The following is a 14,255-nucleotide window of genomic DNA, read 5'->3' on the forward strand; positions in this document are numbered from 1 at the left end:
CCGATCCCTACAGCCCATCCCGTTACAGCCGATCCCTACAGCCGATCACTACAGCCCATCCCGTTACAGCCAATCCCGTTACAGGTGATCCTACAGCCGATCCCGTTACAGCCCATCCCATTACAGCCGATCCCTACAGCCGATCCCGTTACACAGCCCATCCCTACAGCTGATCCCATTACAGCCAATCCCTACAGCCCATCCCGTTACAGCCAATCCCATTACAGGTGATCCCTACAGCCGATCCTGTTACAGCTGATCCTGTTACAGCCGATCCCGTTACAGGTGATCCCATTACAGCCGATCCCATTACAGGTGATCCCGTTACAGCTGACCCCTACAGCCCATCCCATTACAGCCGATCCCTACAGCTGATCCCACTACAGCCGATCCCTACAGCCCATCCCGTTACAGCCGATCCCTACAGCTGATCCCATTACAGCCAATCTCATTACAGGTGACCCCTACAGCTGATCCCATTACAGCCGATCCCGTTACAGCTGATGCCTACAGCCAATCCCTACAGCCCATCCTGTTACAGCCGGTTGCGGCACACCCGATCCTGTTACAGCTGATCCCTACAGCCGACCCTGGTACTGATGCTCTTTGCGAGCCCAATCCTGTTACAGCCAGTTGCAGCACAGCCGATCCCATTACAGCTGATCCCATTACAGCTTGTCCCTGTGGGCGCACCCACTACAGCCAATCCTGTTACAGCCCATCCCGTTACAGCCAATATCGTTACAGCCGATACTGTTACAGCTGGTCCCTACAGCCGATCCCATTACATCCGAACCTGTTACAGCTGATCCCATTACAGCCGGTCCCTGTGGGCACTCCCACTTACAGCCAATTGATCCCATTACAGCTGATCCCGTTATAGCTGGTCCCCATGGGCGCTCCTGCCACAGCTGATCCCATTACAGCCGATCCCATTACAGGTGATCCCGTTACAGCCGATCCCTACAGCGGTTCCTGTTACAGCCAATACCATTACAGCTGATCAATTCCGTTACAGCCGATCCCATTACAGCTGATCCCATTACAGCCGATCTCGTTACAGCTGATCCCGTTACAGCCGATCCCGTTACATCTGATCTCGTTACAGCCGATCCCTACAGCCGATCCCATTACAGCTGATCTCGTTACAGCCGATCCCGTTACAGCCGATCCCGTTACAGCTGATCTCGTTACAGCCGATCCCTACAGCCGATCCCTACAGCCGATCCCGTTACAGCCGATCCAGTTTCAGCCACTCGGGTGACAGCAGCTCCGGTGACAGCGGCGGGCGGGCGATGGTGACCGTCCCCGAGCTCTCCCCCGAGACCTCCCGGCTCCTCGTCTCGGCCGCACTCTCCCTTGCCGCCATCCTCCTCTTCCTCACCTTCCTCCCCTCTGCCCCAAGAGGGGGACACCCGCCAGGTCAGTGCCTGCTGGTGCCAGCAGGGAGGGCAAACTGGTACCAGTAATGCATACAGACTGGTACCAGCAGTGTGAGCAGACTGGTGCCAGCAAGGAGGGTAGACTGGCACCAGTAAGGAGGACAGACTGGTACCACTAAAGAAGACACACTGGCAGGGCATACAGACTGGTGCCAGCAAGGAGGGTAGACTGGAACCAGTAAGGAGGACAGACTGGTACCACTAAAGAAGACACACTGGCATCAGCAGGGAATACAGACTGGCACCAGTAAGGAGGGCAGACTGGCATCAGCAGGGAATACAGACTGGCACCAGTAAGGAGGGCAGACTGGCATCTGCAGGGAATACAGACTGGCACCAGTAGGGAGAGCAGACCAGTACCAGTAGGGAATACAGACTGTTACCAACAGGGAATACAGACTGGAACCAGTAAGAAGGACAGACTAGCACCAGTAAGGAGATCAGACCAGTACCTGCAGGACCATGCCCCCCCCCCATGCCCCCACCGTACCGGGGAGGGGACACCCCCCCCCCCCCCCCCGCTGCCAGCAGGGCCGTCCCTCCCTCCGGGGGCCCAATTTAGGGGCTGGCGGGGCTGCGGGTGCCAGTCTGCGGGTGCCAGCAGGACCGGGGGGGACCTCGCCACCCTTCCCAGCCTTTTTTTACCCAATTTTCCTCTTTTTCCAGCCAAGAAGATGGCACAGACACCGCCAGGACATGGGCACACCGAGAACCTTGGTGCCGGCAAAGCCATCGCCGTCCTCACCTCTGGGGGGGACGCCCAGGGTAAGGGACACACCGGTGGCCCCAAAAGCCAGTGGTTGCGTGAGGGTGGGGCCCTATTTTCGGGAGAAACCAGGTGAAAACGGGACTTTGTGGCCAGATCCTGCGGATGGTTGAGTTGCTCCAGTGGTTTTCTCCGGGTTGCAGTTTTGCAGGGTGACCTTGGGGGGACGGTGGGGTGAGGAAGCCGTGGGGTAGAGTTAAGGGGAGTTTTGGGGTGGAGAGGGGTGTCTGGGTGCACGTACCCCCTGCCAAAATTTGGGGGGGCTTGAAGGGACGGCAGCAGCACTCTGGCATGAAGCCAATGCCAGAGAAGTGTTGGCGTTGCCCAAAACCGCAGGGATTCAGCCCAAAGCTTGTCCTCCACCTGGGTGACCCCAGGGATGAGGGGGGTACCCCACAGTTGGGAGGGGTGGGGGCCTCATCCAGCCCACGGGGGTCTCCGCTTGGCTACCCACCACCACCGCGCTTGTCACCCGGTGTCATGCGGCGCCGCTGCTAAATGTCAACGGGGCAAAAATAACCTGGGCAGCTGCGGGGCCGGATCCGTGCCGGGGGGGGGGGGGGGGCTTGGGGGGTGGCAAGCTGGGTGTTGTGCAAGGTGGAGGGAAATGATGGCTTTGGGGGGGTCCCTGGGGGTGTCCCAGGGTGACGTTCTCCTCCTCTTCCCCCAGGCATGAACGCAGCCGTCCGCGCCGTGGTGCGGGTGGGCATCTACACCGGTGCCAAGGTCTACTTCGTGCATGAGGTCGGTGCTGACACCCACCCACCCTCCCCAATTTTCCCAGACACACCTCCACCCCCCCCAACCCTGGAGGGGGGTCGTTTCAACATCAGGTTGTGTGTCCCCCCTTCCCAGGGCTATCAGGGGCTGGTGGACGGTGGGGACAACATCAAGGAGGCCACGTGGGAAAGCGTCTCCATGATGCTGCAGCTGGTGAGCAGCGGCTGAGCCCAGCCAGCTCAGTGCACCGATGGCAGGGGTGGGGGGTACGGTGTAACCCTACGCCACGGCACCGGGGTCAAGCCTGAAAATAACCCGAAACCGGAGCCGGGATGGGGGGGGGAGGGATGGACAGACGGACACAGGGGTGCTGGGCAAGGGTGGGTGACCCAGCACCCATGTGGGGGTCCCGCAGGGGGGCACGGTCATCGGCAGCGCCCGGTGCCAGGATTTTCGGACTCGGGAGGGACGCCTGAAAGCCGCCCGTAACCTGGTGAAACGCGGCATCACCAACCTCTGTGTCATCGGCGGCGATGGCAGCCTCACCGGCGCCGACACCTTCCGGGCCGAGTGGAGCAGCCTCTTGGCCGAGCTGGTTAAAGTGGGTACGTGAGTGTGTGTGTGTCCCCCTCCATGGGACCCCCCCCCCCAAGATTTCATCCGCAGGGTGAAAAGAAAAAGGGAGTTTTGTACCAAAATCGGGGGGTCTGCACCAAAATCGGGGGGGTTGTACACAAAAAGGTGGGGTTTTCCCCATGCTGGAGGTTTGTGCTGGTGTTTGGCCCCGTGGGGATGTTTTGGGGGGGGGGGGACTCAGAGGGAAAAGGGGGTGTCCCACCCTGTGGCAGGGGGAATCACGGCGGAGGAGGCGAAGAAGTCGAGTTACCTGAACATCGTGGGCATGGTGGGCTCCATCGACAACGACTTCTGCGGCACTGACATGACCATCGGCACCGACTCGGCGCTGCACCGTATCATGGAGATTGTAGATGCCATCACCACCACGGCCCAGAGGTGACGGGGACCCCCCCGGGTCCCCCACACCGGGGGGGACCCAGGTGTCCAGGCCCCACTCGGGCTTGCCGTGGGATGAAATTCGTGTCTCCCGCAGCCACCAGCGGACCTTCGTGCTGGAAGTGATGGGTCGTCACTGCGGGTACGTCCCCGCGCCATCACCCAGATCCGGCTCCCGATAAAGAAAGTCAGGAAAAAACTCTGAACGGCCTCTTTTTCACCCGCCCCAGCTACCTGGCGCTCATCACCGCCCTGGCCTGCGGCGCTGACTGGGTCTTCATCCCCGAGTCCCCCCCCGAGGATGACTGGGAAGATCACTTGTGCCGGAGGCTGACGGAGGTAGGATGGGCTCCAGCAGGCGCCTCGTCCCCATCCCTGTCCCCATCCCTGTTGTGACCCCCCATCTTCCCCCTCCCAGACCCGCGTGGGCGGCTCGAGGTTGAACATCATCATCGTGGCCGAGGGCGCCATCGACAAGCACGGCAAGGCCATCACCTCTGACGACATCAAAAACGTGAGTGGGGAGGGGGAGAGCAAGCCCCCTTTTTTTTTTCCCCCGGCCCTTTCCTGGTTCCGCTACGGGGCCGGATCCAGGCGCATCCCTGTCTTGCAGCTGGTGGTGAAGCGTTTGGGATATGACACCCGGGTCACCATCCTGGGCCACGTCCAGCGTGGCGGGACACCCTCCGCCTTTGATCGCATCCTGGTAGGCAGCTCCCTCCCACCCCGGCCCTAGGGGGAGAAGGGGGTCCGGGGGGGTAATGTCCCCATCCCTGTCCCCACAGGGCAGCCGGATGGGTGTTGAAGCTGTCATGGCTCTGCTGGAGGGGACCCCCGACACCCCCGCCTGCGTCGTCAGCCTCTCGGGCAACCAAGCCGTGCGCCTGCCCCTTATGGAGTGCGTCCAGGTGGTGAGTATGGGGGGGGGACAGGACCCCCAGGAACACCCCCTGCACTCCTCACAGACGGGTGCGACCCAAACCCGGCTGATACGACGCAAAGCCGTGCGGTGCGATGCAAACGTATCCAATGTAGAGCAAAGCCAGCTGGTGCAACGCAAACCCATCCAGTGTGATGCAAAGTCACGCGGCATGATGCAAACCTGGCCGGGCGTGATGCAAAGCCTTTTGGTGCGATGCAAACCCAGCCGGCGTGGTGCAAACCAATCCATCTTTGCAACCCACCCATCTTTGCTCCCCACAGACCAAAGACGTGACGACGGCGATGAACGAGGGACGCTTTGATGAGGCCCTGAAGCTGCGGGGCCGGTGAGTGTCTGCACCCTGTCCGTGGCGGGGACCCGGGGCTCCGGCCACCCCCGGGGCTCCCACAACCACCTTCCCCCCCTTTGCAGGAGTTTCCAGAACAACTGGAACGTGTACAAGCTGCTGGCACACATCCGCCCTCCCTCCACCAAGGTACGGCAGCGCGGAAGGGGCGATGGGGTCCCCTTGAACCCCACAACCCCTCCAACGTCGGCTCCTTCGTCCCCGCAGAGCGGCTACACGCTGGCCGTGCTCAACGTGGGCGCCCCGGCTGCCGGCATGAACGCGGCCGTCAGGTCGACCGTGCGGATCGGACTCATCCACGGGCACCGGATGCTGGCGGTGCACGATGGCTTCGAAGGGCTCGCCTACGGGAAGGTGCGATCCCCGAGGAAAAGCGGGTGCATGGGGTATGGCCCCGAAAAGCAGCAGCCACAGCCCCACAGGGAAAGGGGATCCCCTGGGATGGGGGTGCTCGACCCCCTTCCTAACCCCAGCACCACCATGCTTCATCCCGCTGTTGTCCCCCGGCCTGGGGGGCACCGGGTTACCCCAATATCGCTCCAATACAGTCACGGCAAGGCTGGTGCACCCCAAAATCCTTCTCCCCTTCCCCTCTAACTTGCTGCTTTCCCCCCAGCTGGAAGAGATCAGCTGGGAAAGGGTCGGCAGCTGGACAGGGCTGGGAGGATCCAAACTGGGGACAAAGAGGTAATGCACCGCCCGGGGGAAACCCCATGGGGGGGTCCCCATGTCAAGCCCCCCAACCCAGGCAGGCTCAGCCAGGGAGGTTTCACCCTCCCAGGACCTTGCCCAAGAAATACTTTGAGGAAATCAGCGCCACCATCAGCAACTTCGGCATCCACGGGCTGATCATTATCGGCGGCTTCGAGGTGAGCGGGGAAGGGGTGGCAGGGTGTAGGCAGCTGCCGGCACCGTGCCCGTGCCGACACCCTGCGCCCTGCTGCCCGCAGGCTTTCACGGGCAGCCTGGAGCTGATGGAGGGGAGGGCCAAGTACGAGGAGCTCTGCATCCCGCTCTGCATCATCCCCGCCACCGTCTCCAACAACGTCCCCGGCTCCGACTTCAGCATTGGCGCCGACACCGCGCTCAACACCATCACCACAGTGCGGCCCCGCACCCCCCAGCCCCCTCTCCCCATTTAACAGCAGCAACACCCATTAACGTAAATCCCTTTTTTCCACCCCAATTCTTCCACCTCCACAGACCTGTGACCGCATCAAGCAGTCAGCGGCCGGGACCAAGCGTCGCGTCTTCATCATCGAGACCATGGGCGGCTTCTGCGGCTACTTGGCCACCATGGCAGGGCTGGCGGCCGGTGCCGATGCCGCCTACATCTACGAGGAGCACTTCAACATCCACGACCTGCAGGTTGGGGACCCCCCCACACTCCATGTCCCCCCACTCCAGGCATCACCATGGCCCCAGGCCACATTTATTCCCAATTCCAAGCCCCCCAATGCCCATTTCATGATCCGTGTAGGTCAACGTGGAGCATTTAACTGAGAAGATGAAGACGACGGTGAAGAGGGGACTGGTGCTCAGGTACATCCCTGGGGTGGGATGGGATGGGGGCGGGGGGGGCGACTGAGACCTGCCGTGCTCATGCCACCCCCTCATGAGCCCATCTCCCTCCCCTGGTGCAGGAACGAGCGGTGCAACGAGAACTACACCACCGACTTCATCTACAACCTCTACTCGGAGGAGGGGAAGGGTATTTTCGACTGCCGGAAAAATGTGCTGGGGCACATGCAGCAGGTACAGACCCTCCCCAGGGAACAGGAATGTGGCCCCCAGGGATGGGGCTGCAGGTTGGGAGACCCTCGCTCGGGGCTTCCCCATGTTCACCCAGTGACTTTTCTGGTGCAGGGCGGCACCCCGACCCCCTTCGACAGGAACTTCGGCACCAAAATGGGTGCCAAGGCGGTGGCCTGGATCACCGGGAAGATCAAGGAGTGTTCCCGGCACGGTGGGTGCCGCACCTGGGGGGTTTCTCTGCCTTGTTTCCAAAGGCCCCTACCCTTCCCCACAGCCACAGGGTGGCATGGCCAAAAGAAAATGCCCGGCTCTTTCCCAACGTGCACGCGTGTTCCGATATCTCAATACAAAGGGCTCCCCTGCAGATTTTGGGGGGTGCTCTCCCCTCCTCGAGGGTCCAAAATGCTGAGCTCGCTCCCCACCTCCCCTCACAGGTCGGATCTTCGCCAACACAGCTGACTCGGCTTGTCTGCTGGGTATGCGCAAGCGCAGCCTCGTCTTCCAGCCCATCACCGACCTCAAGGAGCAGACGGATTTCGAGTAGGTGCCCCCCTTCCCCCCTCACCCCAAGACCGTGCCCCAACCCCGGGAAGGATAAATACAGGCTGGGAATGCTTCCCCAGGCGATGCAGCATTGTTTCCACCCAGGACCATCACACCACCCTCTCTCTCTCTCCCAGGCACCGCATCCCCAAGGAGCAGTGGTGGCTGAAGCTTCGTCCCATCCTAAAAATCCTGGCCAAGTACAACATCGAGCTGGACACCTCGGAGAAAGCCCACCTGGAGCATGTCACACACAAGAGGATCTCACTCGAGTCCAACATCTAAGAGGCGATCACCAGCATGGCTTCCCCCATCCCGGATCATGTCCCTGTGTCGCTCTGGGGAACCTCCGAAAAAAGCGCTCCCCGTTGTAGCTCACACCCCCCGGGAAGCCAGGCAGCACCTCCATGCCCCGAGGGCACCTGCTGCCTCAGCAAAAGACCAGTTTTACTGAAGCAGAGGGTTTCCTCAGGGTTGGTTTAGGTATTTTATGGGCTTTTTAAACAGAGAAGTGGTTCCCCAAGTGTTGCAGCAGGATGTTGCGATGAGCTGAGAGCAAGTGGTCTGGGTAGAGTCCCTAGGGCACCACTTTAGTGTTAAAAGTTCAGAATTAAAATGCTTCAATAAACTCACCACTCGCTCGTGGTGGCAAACACAAATCATGCTCCAACCTTCCAGTGCTCAGCCCCCGGGGAAGGGGAACATGGCTCCCACAGCCCTGCAGGCACCCCTGGTCCCGACAGCTTCATTCCCCAGCACAACAGGGAGGAATAAAATACATATAATCTGATTTTTCTCCTCCAAGTTTCTCCTGTAAAGTAACTAACAAAGTTTACCCTCCTCACTTCACCTCTGAGAGCACAGGGCAGCTCTCCCAGAGGATCCCTGGGTAAGGAACACGCACGTGGAAGATGATGCAGCTCAGTGCATTGTCAAGATCCAAAAAAACCCCAGACAAGGGCAGAGGCAGGGGTGTGAAGGGTGGGCTGGGAGCAGCGAGGGGGATTGGAGGGGGCAGGCTGCAGTCGGAGGTAAAATCCACACAGAACTCATCAGCATGAGGGTTTAACAAGGCGTCATCACAGACAATGTGACGTTACTGTTCTGAGAGGTGTGACGGGAACTGTACGTCGTGCCAAAAACAAGCATGGGAACAAAACCACCAGCAGCAGCACCCCCAAACTCCACCCTGACGTGCCCTCCCTGTTCAGGGAGAACCCCAAAGGAGCAGGGCCAACCCCTTGCGCTCCCTCAATGACCCCATCCACAAGTGTGCGACACACACACCTTCCAGCACGCGGTGAGCCATTTATTTCTGTGAATACATGACGGTGCGTGCGCGGATGCCGTTGCCACCAGGAGCGAGCCGTGCCGAACAGAGAGCAGGTGCTGCCCACGGGGGTCCTGCCTGGTGCCCCGCTGCCAGCACATCCTCACGCCTCCTCCTAAAATCTGTATATACACACGCGTACATAAAATCAACAACGAAATGGTGAGTTGATGGTGCAAAACCAAAGCAAAGGAAGAGCTCGGGCGGGTTATCGCATGGCAGACGGGAGGGAAACCCTCTGCTCAGGGGCATGGAGCATTCTGCACTCTGAGCAGAGCTACTCTGGGGAGGGAGGGAAACATTTCCTCCGCTCACATGAATTACAGCCCCACAAAGTGTTGGCTTTTGAGGTATTCCCACCCTTTTCCCCTCTACAGCACTGATGCATCTTAAAAATTATAGATAAGAAGGGAAAAATACACTTCCATGTGTTGAAGGGATGCCCCACATCTGCCCGAAGCACCGGGAGCCGCGGACACACAAGGTCTGCCCTGTCTGCAGGGTGTCATGCTGGGGCAGCTGTGGCTGTGTGCAGGTGTTCGCGCCAAGTGAAGGTGCCAGCCTGCACTTTTACACAATGTACAGGCTCGCTACGTGTACTTAAGGTGAGTTTTTCCACCAGACTTCCAGCCGACACATCCCACAGGACTTCTCTGGGTCCGACAACACCTTCTCTTGACTTCCTGCCCCAGGTCCTTCGAAGAAGGAGGGTTTCCCTGTTCTCCCCACACCCAGAAAGCCTTCCTTTCCCAGAGTCTGCCCCAATGCAAAAAAAGGGGAAAAAAAAAACAGGTTAATCCAACAGCTGGGATATAATTTGCCATTAAAGGGGGATCACTCATCTCACGAGGCCGAAATCGAGGGGAGAGCGCGTGGGAGGAGCCACCAAGCAGGCGTTGTGGGCAGAGACACAACATGGAGACATCTGTGAGTGGCACTGGTGGATCCCTGCTGCCCTGCACCAGCCCAGGCAGAAGAGCAGAGCAGGATGAAAACTGGGACGGTGGCCGGGGAGGGGAATCCGGCACCCACGAGTCCCAAACCAAGCGGTCAACCTCATCCCCAGTGCTGCCACGAGGAAGCGGTGACGAAGGGAGCCGAATGCCGGCGCAGAAGAGCCCTGGCGCCTTGTCTTTTGATTAACTAAGGAGCAACACGTACTCCTTCAGGCAGGTGGGCAAGGGCAGCTGCTTCACCGCCTCCGGCAGGAACCGCACGCCCAGGCTGCGGCGTACGGCATAACGCGACAGCGTCTGTAGGGTACCAGGGGCCGAGCAGAGCAGCGTGAGCTTTTCGCAGAGCTGCTGATCCCTGGTCACCTCCCAGGGCATGCTGCCGTTTTTTCTCAGCTCAAAATGTCCGATAGCTCGATGGAGAAGATCGAAGCAGGAATCCTCGCGCTCTGTACCCAATCCCCGAACCAGCAATGCCACCAACCGCGAGATGGGGGTTTGGCCTTTCAAATTAACCACCCGAACCTCCGCCCCGAAGTCGAGCAGGATGCTGACGCTCTCCAGGTTACCCTTCATGGCCGCCCAGCTGAGCGGCGTGTCGTTGTTGTAATCGCGGGCATTCACCAAAGCGCCGTTCTCCAGCAGCGACCGCACACACTCGGCGTTGTTCTTGAAGGCGGCCCAGTGGAGCGGGGTGTCCTTATTGCCGTCCAGAGCGTTTGGGTTGGCTCCGTACTCCAGGAGGATTTCCACACAGGTTTCATCCTTTTCCGCTGCATAGTGAAGGGCTGTGCGGTTGTAGCCATCCAGGGCGTTGACCTGCAGGAGAGGGGAGGGAGAAGAAAGGATTTGGGGGTCACTGAAGTACCCCAACTCCTGCCGGCATCAGGGTAAGCTCTGCCAGTGCCACACGAAACTGTTTCCACATCACAAATTTAGTGGATGGGAAAACGAGGCAGGTAGTGGGGGGTACGACCTCCCAGCAGCCAGAAGGAGCTGCCAAAGATCAGGCAATATACAGGTTTCAATTCTTCCCTCAGGTTTCCACTGCAAAACCATCCTCCCTCCCCGGAGAAGCGGGCACCCCCAAGATCCTGGGCCCAAACATTTCGCTCCCTACTGGGACGATAAACCTTCACCTGGGCCCATTTTGCCCTGCGAGGGGGCACAAAACCAGCACCGCTTAAAACAGTCAGCTCAAATCTCAGCTGTTTTGTCAGCACCCACTGCCGCCTCCCGACCCTTTTCAAAGGGACCTTTGCATATATAACGTTGTTTTGATCTTTAAAAGCCTTTACCTCCGCTCCCTTCTGCAGCAGCAGCTCGACGCAGTCAGCGTCAGCCACCATACAGGCGCAATGCAGCGGTTTCAGGGTGCCGTGCATGCAGTTCACGTCTGCGCCCTGCAAGAGCACAGGAAACCGCAGCCGGGATTAGCAAACCCACCCGTTCTTGGCCCTTTTCCACCCCCAAGCCAGCAGCTGATGCGCCTCAATTTGCATCGTTAGAAAAGATTTATTAATAGATATCCAGCATAATGCTCCCGCACAAGCCCTGGGGTTTGTTTTCAGGCTGGGAACTGCAGTTGCACAGAGCTCGCCGCCGGGCAAAAGCACTTGACAGTCTGCATCCCTGCTCCCAGGCTTGACTTTAATTAATTCACTGTCAGTAAACGATGCCCGAAGAAACCTGGGTGCCGCAGGGGTCTGGTATAACCCGTGCAGCCACTCTCTGTCTGTCGGCTCTCTGCTCTGGCAGGATCACGAGGAATGGCTGGTGCGAGGCCGACAGCGGGCACAGTGCGGGGGGAGGGTTGGAAAGGCAAGCGGGGTGCTCTGCCTCTGGTAAATAAACTGGCAGCCGTTTAAAAGCCACCGGCAAGGTTCCGGCATGGCCTGAGCTGCCCTGGGAGCATCCTCAGGTGGGACACAGCCCCGGGCTGAACCCGGGAGCTTGTCAGCTTTGAAAGGGCCTCTCCGAGGAGGTTTAAGACGCTCCACGGAGCCCTCACCACCCGAAATAGCTCAGCAGCTGCCCGGATCAGCCAGGTTTAGCCAGGGCTCTCCGCTGCCCGCAAGAGTGACCCGGGCAGAGGCAAACCTCCCAGACCCCCCCCTCCGCGGGGCCAAGGGGGGGGGCCCAGCCGCAAGAACCTCACCCCGACAGGCGTTCAAGCAGCGGGGAGCGATGCCCGCAGCCCGGCCTGGCCCTTCAGCCGCGAAAAGGGGCAGACCCCCCCCCCACCGCCCCCGCAGCACCGGGGCACCCCGTTGGCTCACGGAGGGGGTTCTCCACCTCGGCCCCCTCCCCTACAAACCCTCCGTTTCCTTCCCGAGCGTTTCGCAGCGACTCAGCGCCGGGCCGGGATGTGGGGGGGCTCACCCTGCCGATGAGATCCTCCACGTTGTCCCGCGGGAAGGAGCGGATGGCGGCGATGGTGCGGATGAGCCGCTCCGACAGCGAGTACTTGCTCTGGATGCTCTGCATGATGTACCACATAGTGCGGGTCGGCCGGCCTCCTCCTCCTTCTCCTCCTCATGCCCCGGGCGGCTCTCACCGAGCCCCCGGCGCCAGGCCCACGCCGGACCCCCCCGCTATGGCGGGGAGGGGCCGGAAGAGCTGCCCGGGCCGCACCGAGCGCCGCGGGGAGGAGCAGGGGGTCCCAGGGTGGGGGTCTGGGGGGGTCCCGGGGGGGTCCCGGGGGTCCGCGCGGTCTCGGCGCGGCCGCTCCAGGCCCAGCGGGAGGCGGAAACGCACCGCCACCCGGAAGTGACGAGCCTGCGCAGGGGCGCATGCGCAGGAAGAGGCCGTGCCCCCCCCCCCCCCTTTCCCCCGTCTGATCTCTCCGCCAATCCGGTTCCCGGCGTCCCTCGAGGCTCCGCCTCCTCCCGGCTTTTCCGCCCCCGCCCTCGGCGGTCCCGCCCGCCCTTTGCTCTGCTCCAATCGCCAGCCGCTCCCGCCCGTAAGCCCCGCCCCCTCCTCCCGGCTCTCCACCAATCCGCCCTCTCTCTGCGCAGCCGCTGGGTTCCGGCGGCCCCAGCTGGGAGCGCTGAGGGGGGCCCTGGGGACCCGCCCCCCCGGCCCCGGCGTCACCATGGCAACGGGGCCTGGCGCAGGCCCGGAGCGCCCCGGGCCCGGCCCGCGGGTGCCGCCCCGGGGGGACGGACGGTGCCGGCTGACACCGGGGCGTCCCCGCGGGGGTGGCACCGGGAGGGCGACGCCGGGCTGTCCCTGCGAGGGTGACACCAGGAGGGTGACACTGGAATGTCCCTGCAATGGTGACACTGGGGCATCCCTACACTGGGTGACACCGGGGCGTCCCTCCGAGGGTGACACCGGGAGGGTGACACCGGGATGTCCCTGCAAGGGTGACACCAGGGTATCTCTATGCTGGGTGACACTGGGATGTCCCTGCGAGGGTGACACCAGGTCATTCCTACGCTGGGTAACACCGGGGCATCCCTGCGAGGGTGACACCAGGAGGGTGACACCGGGATGTCCCTCTGAGGGCGACACCGGGGTGTCCCTGTGAAGGTGACACTGGGATGTCCCCCTGAGGGTGATACCAGGGTGTCTCTACACTGGGTGACACTGGGATGTCCCTGCAAGGGTGACACCACAAGGGTGACACCAGGGCATCCCTCTGAAGGTGATGCCGGGGCATCCCTGCGAGGGTGACACCAGGAGGGTGACACTAGAATGTCCCTCTGCGGGCGACACCGGGATGTCCCTGCAATGGTGACACTGGGGTGTCCCTATGCTGGGTGACACTGGGATGTCCCTGCGAGGGTGACACCAGGGTGTCTCTACGCTGGGTGACACCGGGATGTCCCTGTGAGGGTGACACCAGGGCATCCCTACGCTGCGTGACACTGGGATGTCCCTGCGATGGTGACACTGGGGTGTCCCTATGCTGGGTGACACTGGGATGTCCCTGTGAGGGTGACACCAGGGCATCCCTACGCTGCGTGACACTGGGATGTCCCTGTGAGGGTGACACTGGGGCGTCCCTACGCTGGGTGACACCAGGGCATCCCTGCAGGGGTGACATTGGGGTGTCTCTATGCTGAGTGTCACCAGGATGTCCCTGTGAGGGTGACACTGGGGTGTCCTTGAGCTGTGTGACACCGGGGCATCACTGTGGGGACAGGGTTTGGGTGTTTTTCCGCCTGTTGGGGACAGTCTGACAGTGGCTGAGCTGGGGACAGGTCTGTGCCCGGGTGTGACGACTCCTCGTGCCGCGGACACCTGAGCGGGCTGTCACCGCAGCCCAGCCCTGTCACACGGGATGGCTCGGCAGCCTGAGGGGTGACAGCCCAGCTTGGGGGGTGACCCAACACCCCGAAAGGGTGACTCTCCAGCCTGAGGGTGACCCAACAGCCTGATGGGTGACGGCTGAGCTCGAGGGGTGACCCAGCCAGGTGACAGTGGGACCTGCACCCC

The 14,255-nt window shown here is 61.2% G+C and overlaps 2 protein-coding genes across 3 annotated transcripts; one reads left to right on the top strand and one right to left on the bottom strand.

Annotated features, from left to right (window-relative positions):
- Positions 1-1,979: 1,979 nt before the first annotated feature.
- PFKM (phosphofructokinase, muscle) lies at positions 1,980-8,319 on the top strand. Its single transcript, XM_030036904.1, has 22 exons — positions 1,980-2,207; positions 2,879-2,952; positions 3,064-3,141; positions 3,344-3,533; positions 3,777-3,942; positions 4,040-4,084; positions 4,173-4,281; positions 4,361-4,456; positions 4,556-4,648; positions 4,728-4,853; positions 5,146-5,210; positions 5,297-5,360; positions 5,439-5,585; positions 5,848-5,918; positions 6,013-6,100; positions 6,182-6,334; positions 6,435-6,599; positions 6,712-6,773; positions 6,875-6,986; positions 7,098-7,197; positions 7,421-7,526; positions 7,667-8,319. Exons 1-22 carry the CDS (start codon positions 2,117-2,119, stop codon positions 7,812-7,814), a joined length of 2,349 nt encoding a protein of 782 aa, XP_029892764.1. The 5' UTR covers positions 1,980-2,116; the 3' UTR covers positions 7,815-8,319.
- A 498-nt stretch (positions 8,320-8,817) lies between these two features.
- On the bottom strand, positions 8,818-12,600 carry ASB8 (ankyrin repeat and SOCS box containing 8). 2 transcript variants are annotated; one of them, XM_030036950.2, is made up of 3 exons: positions 12,195-12,598; positions 11,111-11,215; positions 8,818-10,631 (listed from the first exon to the last, which is right to left on the bottom strand). In XM_030036950.2, the coding sequence occupies exons 1-3, from the start codon at positions 12,309-12,311 to the stop codon at positions 9,999-10,001; spliced, it is 855 nt and encodes a 284-aa protein (XP_029892810.1). In that variant the 5' UTR covers positions 12,312-12,598; the 3' UTR covers positions 8,818-9,998. The 2 variants fall into 2 exon arrangements, with proteins under 2 accessions (XP_029892810.1, XP_029892811.1); XM_030036951.2 differs by lacking the exon at positions 11,111-11,215 and having other exon boundaries at positions 12,195-12,600.
- Between the last annotated feature and the right edge of the window lie 1,655 nt (positions 12,601-14,255).

Source organism: Aquila chrysaetos, chromosome 15, assembly GCF_900496995.4.
Source record: "Aquila chrysaetos chrysaetos chromosome 15, bAquChr1.4, whole genome shotgun sequence".
Taxonomy (NCBI): Eukaryota; Metazoa; Chordata; class Aves; order Accipitriformes; family Accipitridae; genus Aquila; species Aquila chrysaetos.

Bases quoted from the DNA above. Each gene is read 5' to 3' on its own strand.
- PFKM (XM_030036904.1), top strand. From the start codon at position 2,117: ATGGCACAGACACCGCCAGGACATGGGCACACCGAGAACCTTGGTGCC. The intron at 2,953-3,063 runs GTCGGTGCTGAC...CCCCCTTCCCAG, and splicing joins AGGTCTACTTCGTGCATGAG to GGCTATCAGGGGCTGGTGGA. The intron at 5,361-5,438 runs GTACGGCAGCGC...TCGTCCCCGCAG, and splicing joins TCCGCCCTCCCTCCACCAAG to AGCGGCTACACGCTGGCCGT.
- ASB8 (XM_030036950.2), bottom strand. From the start codon at position 12,311: ATGTGGTACATCATGCAGAGCATCCAGAGCAAGTACTCGCTGTCGGAG. The intron at 11,216-12,194 runs GTGAGCCCCCCC...GTGCTCTTGCAG, and splicing joins TGGAGGATCTCATCGGCAGG to GGCGCAGACGTGAACTGCAT. The intron at 10,632-11,110 runs GTAAAGGCTTTT...CCTCTCCTGCAG, and splicing joins TGCTGCAGAAGGGAGCGGAG to GTCAACGCCCTGGATGGCTA.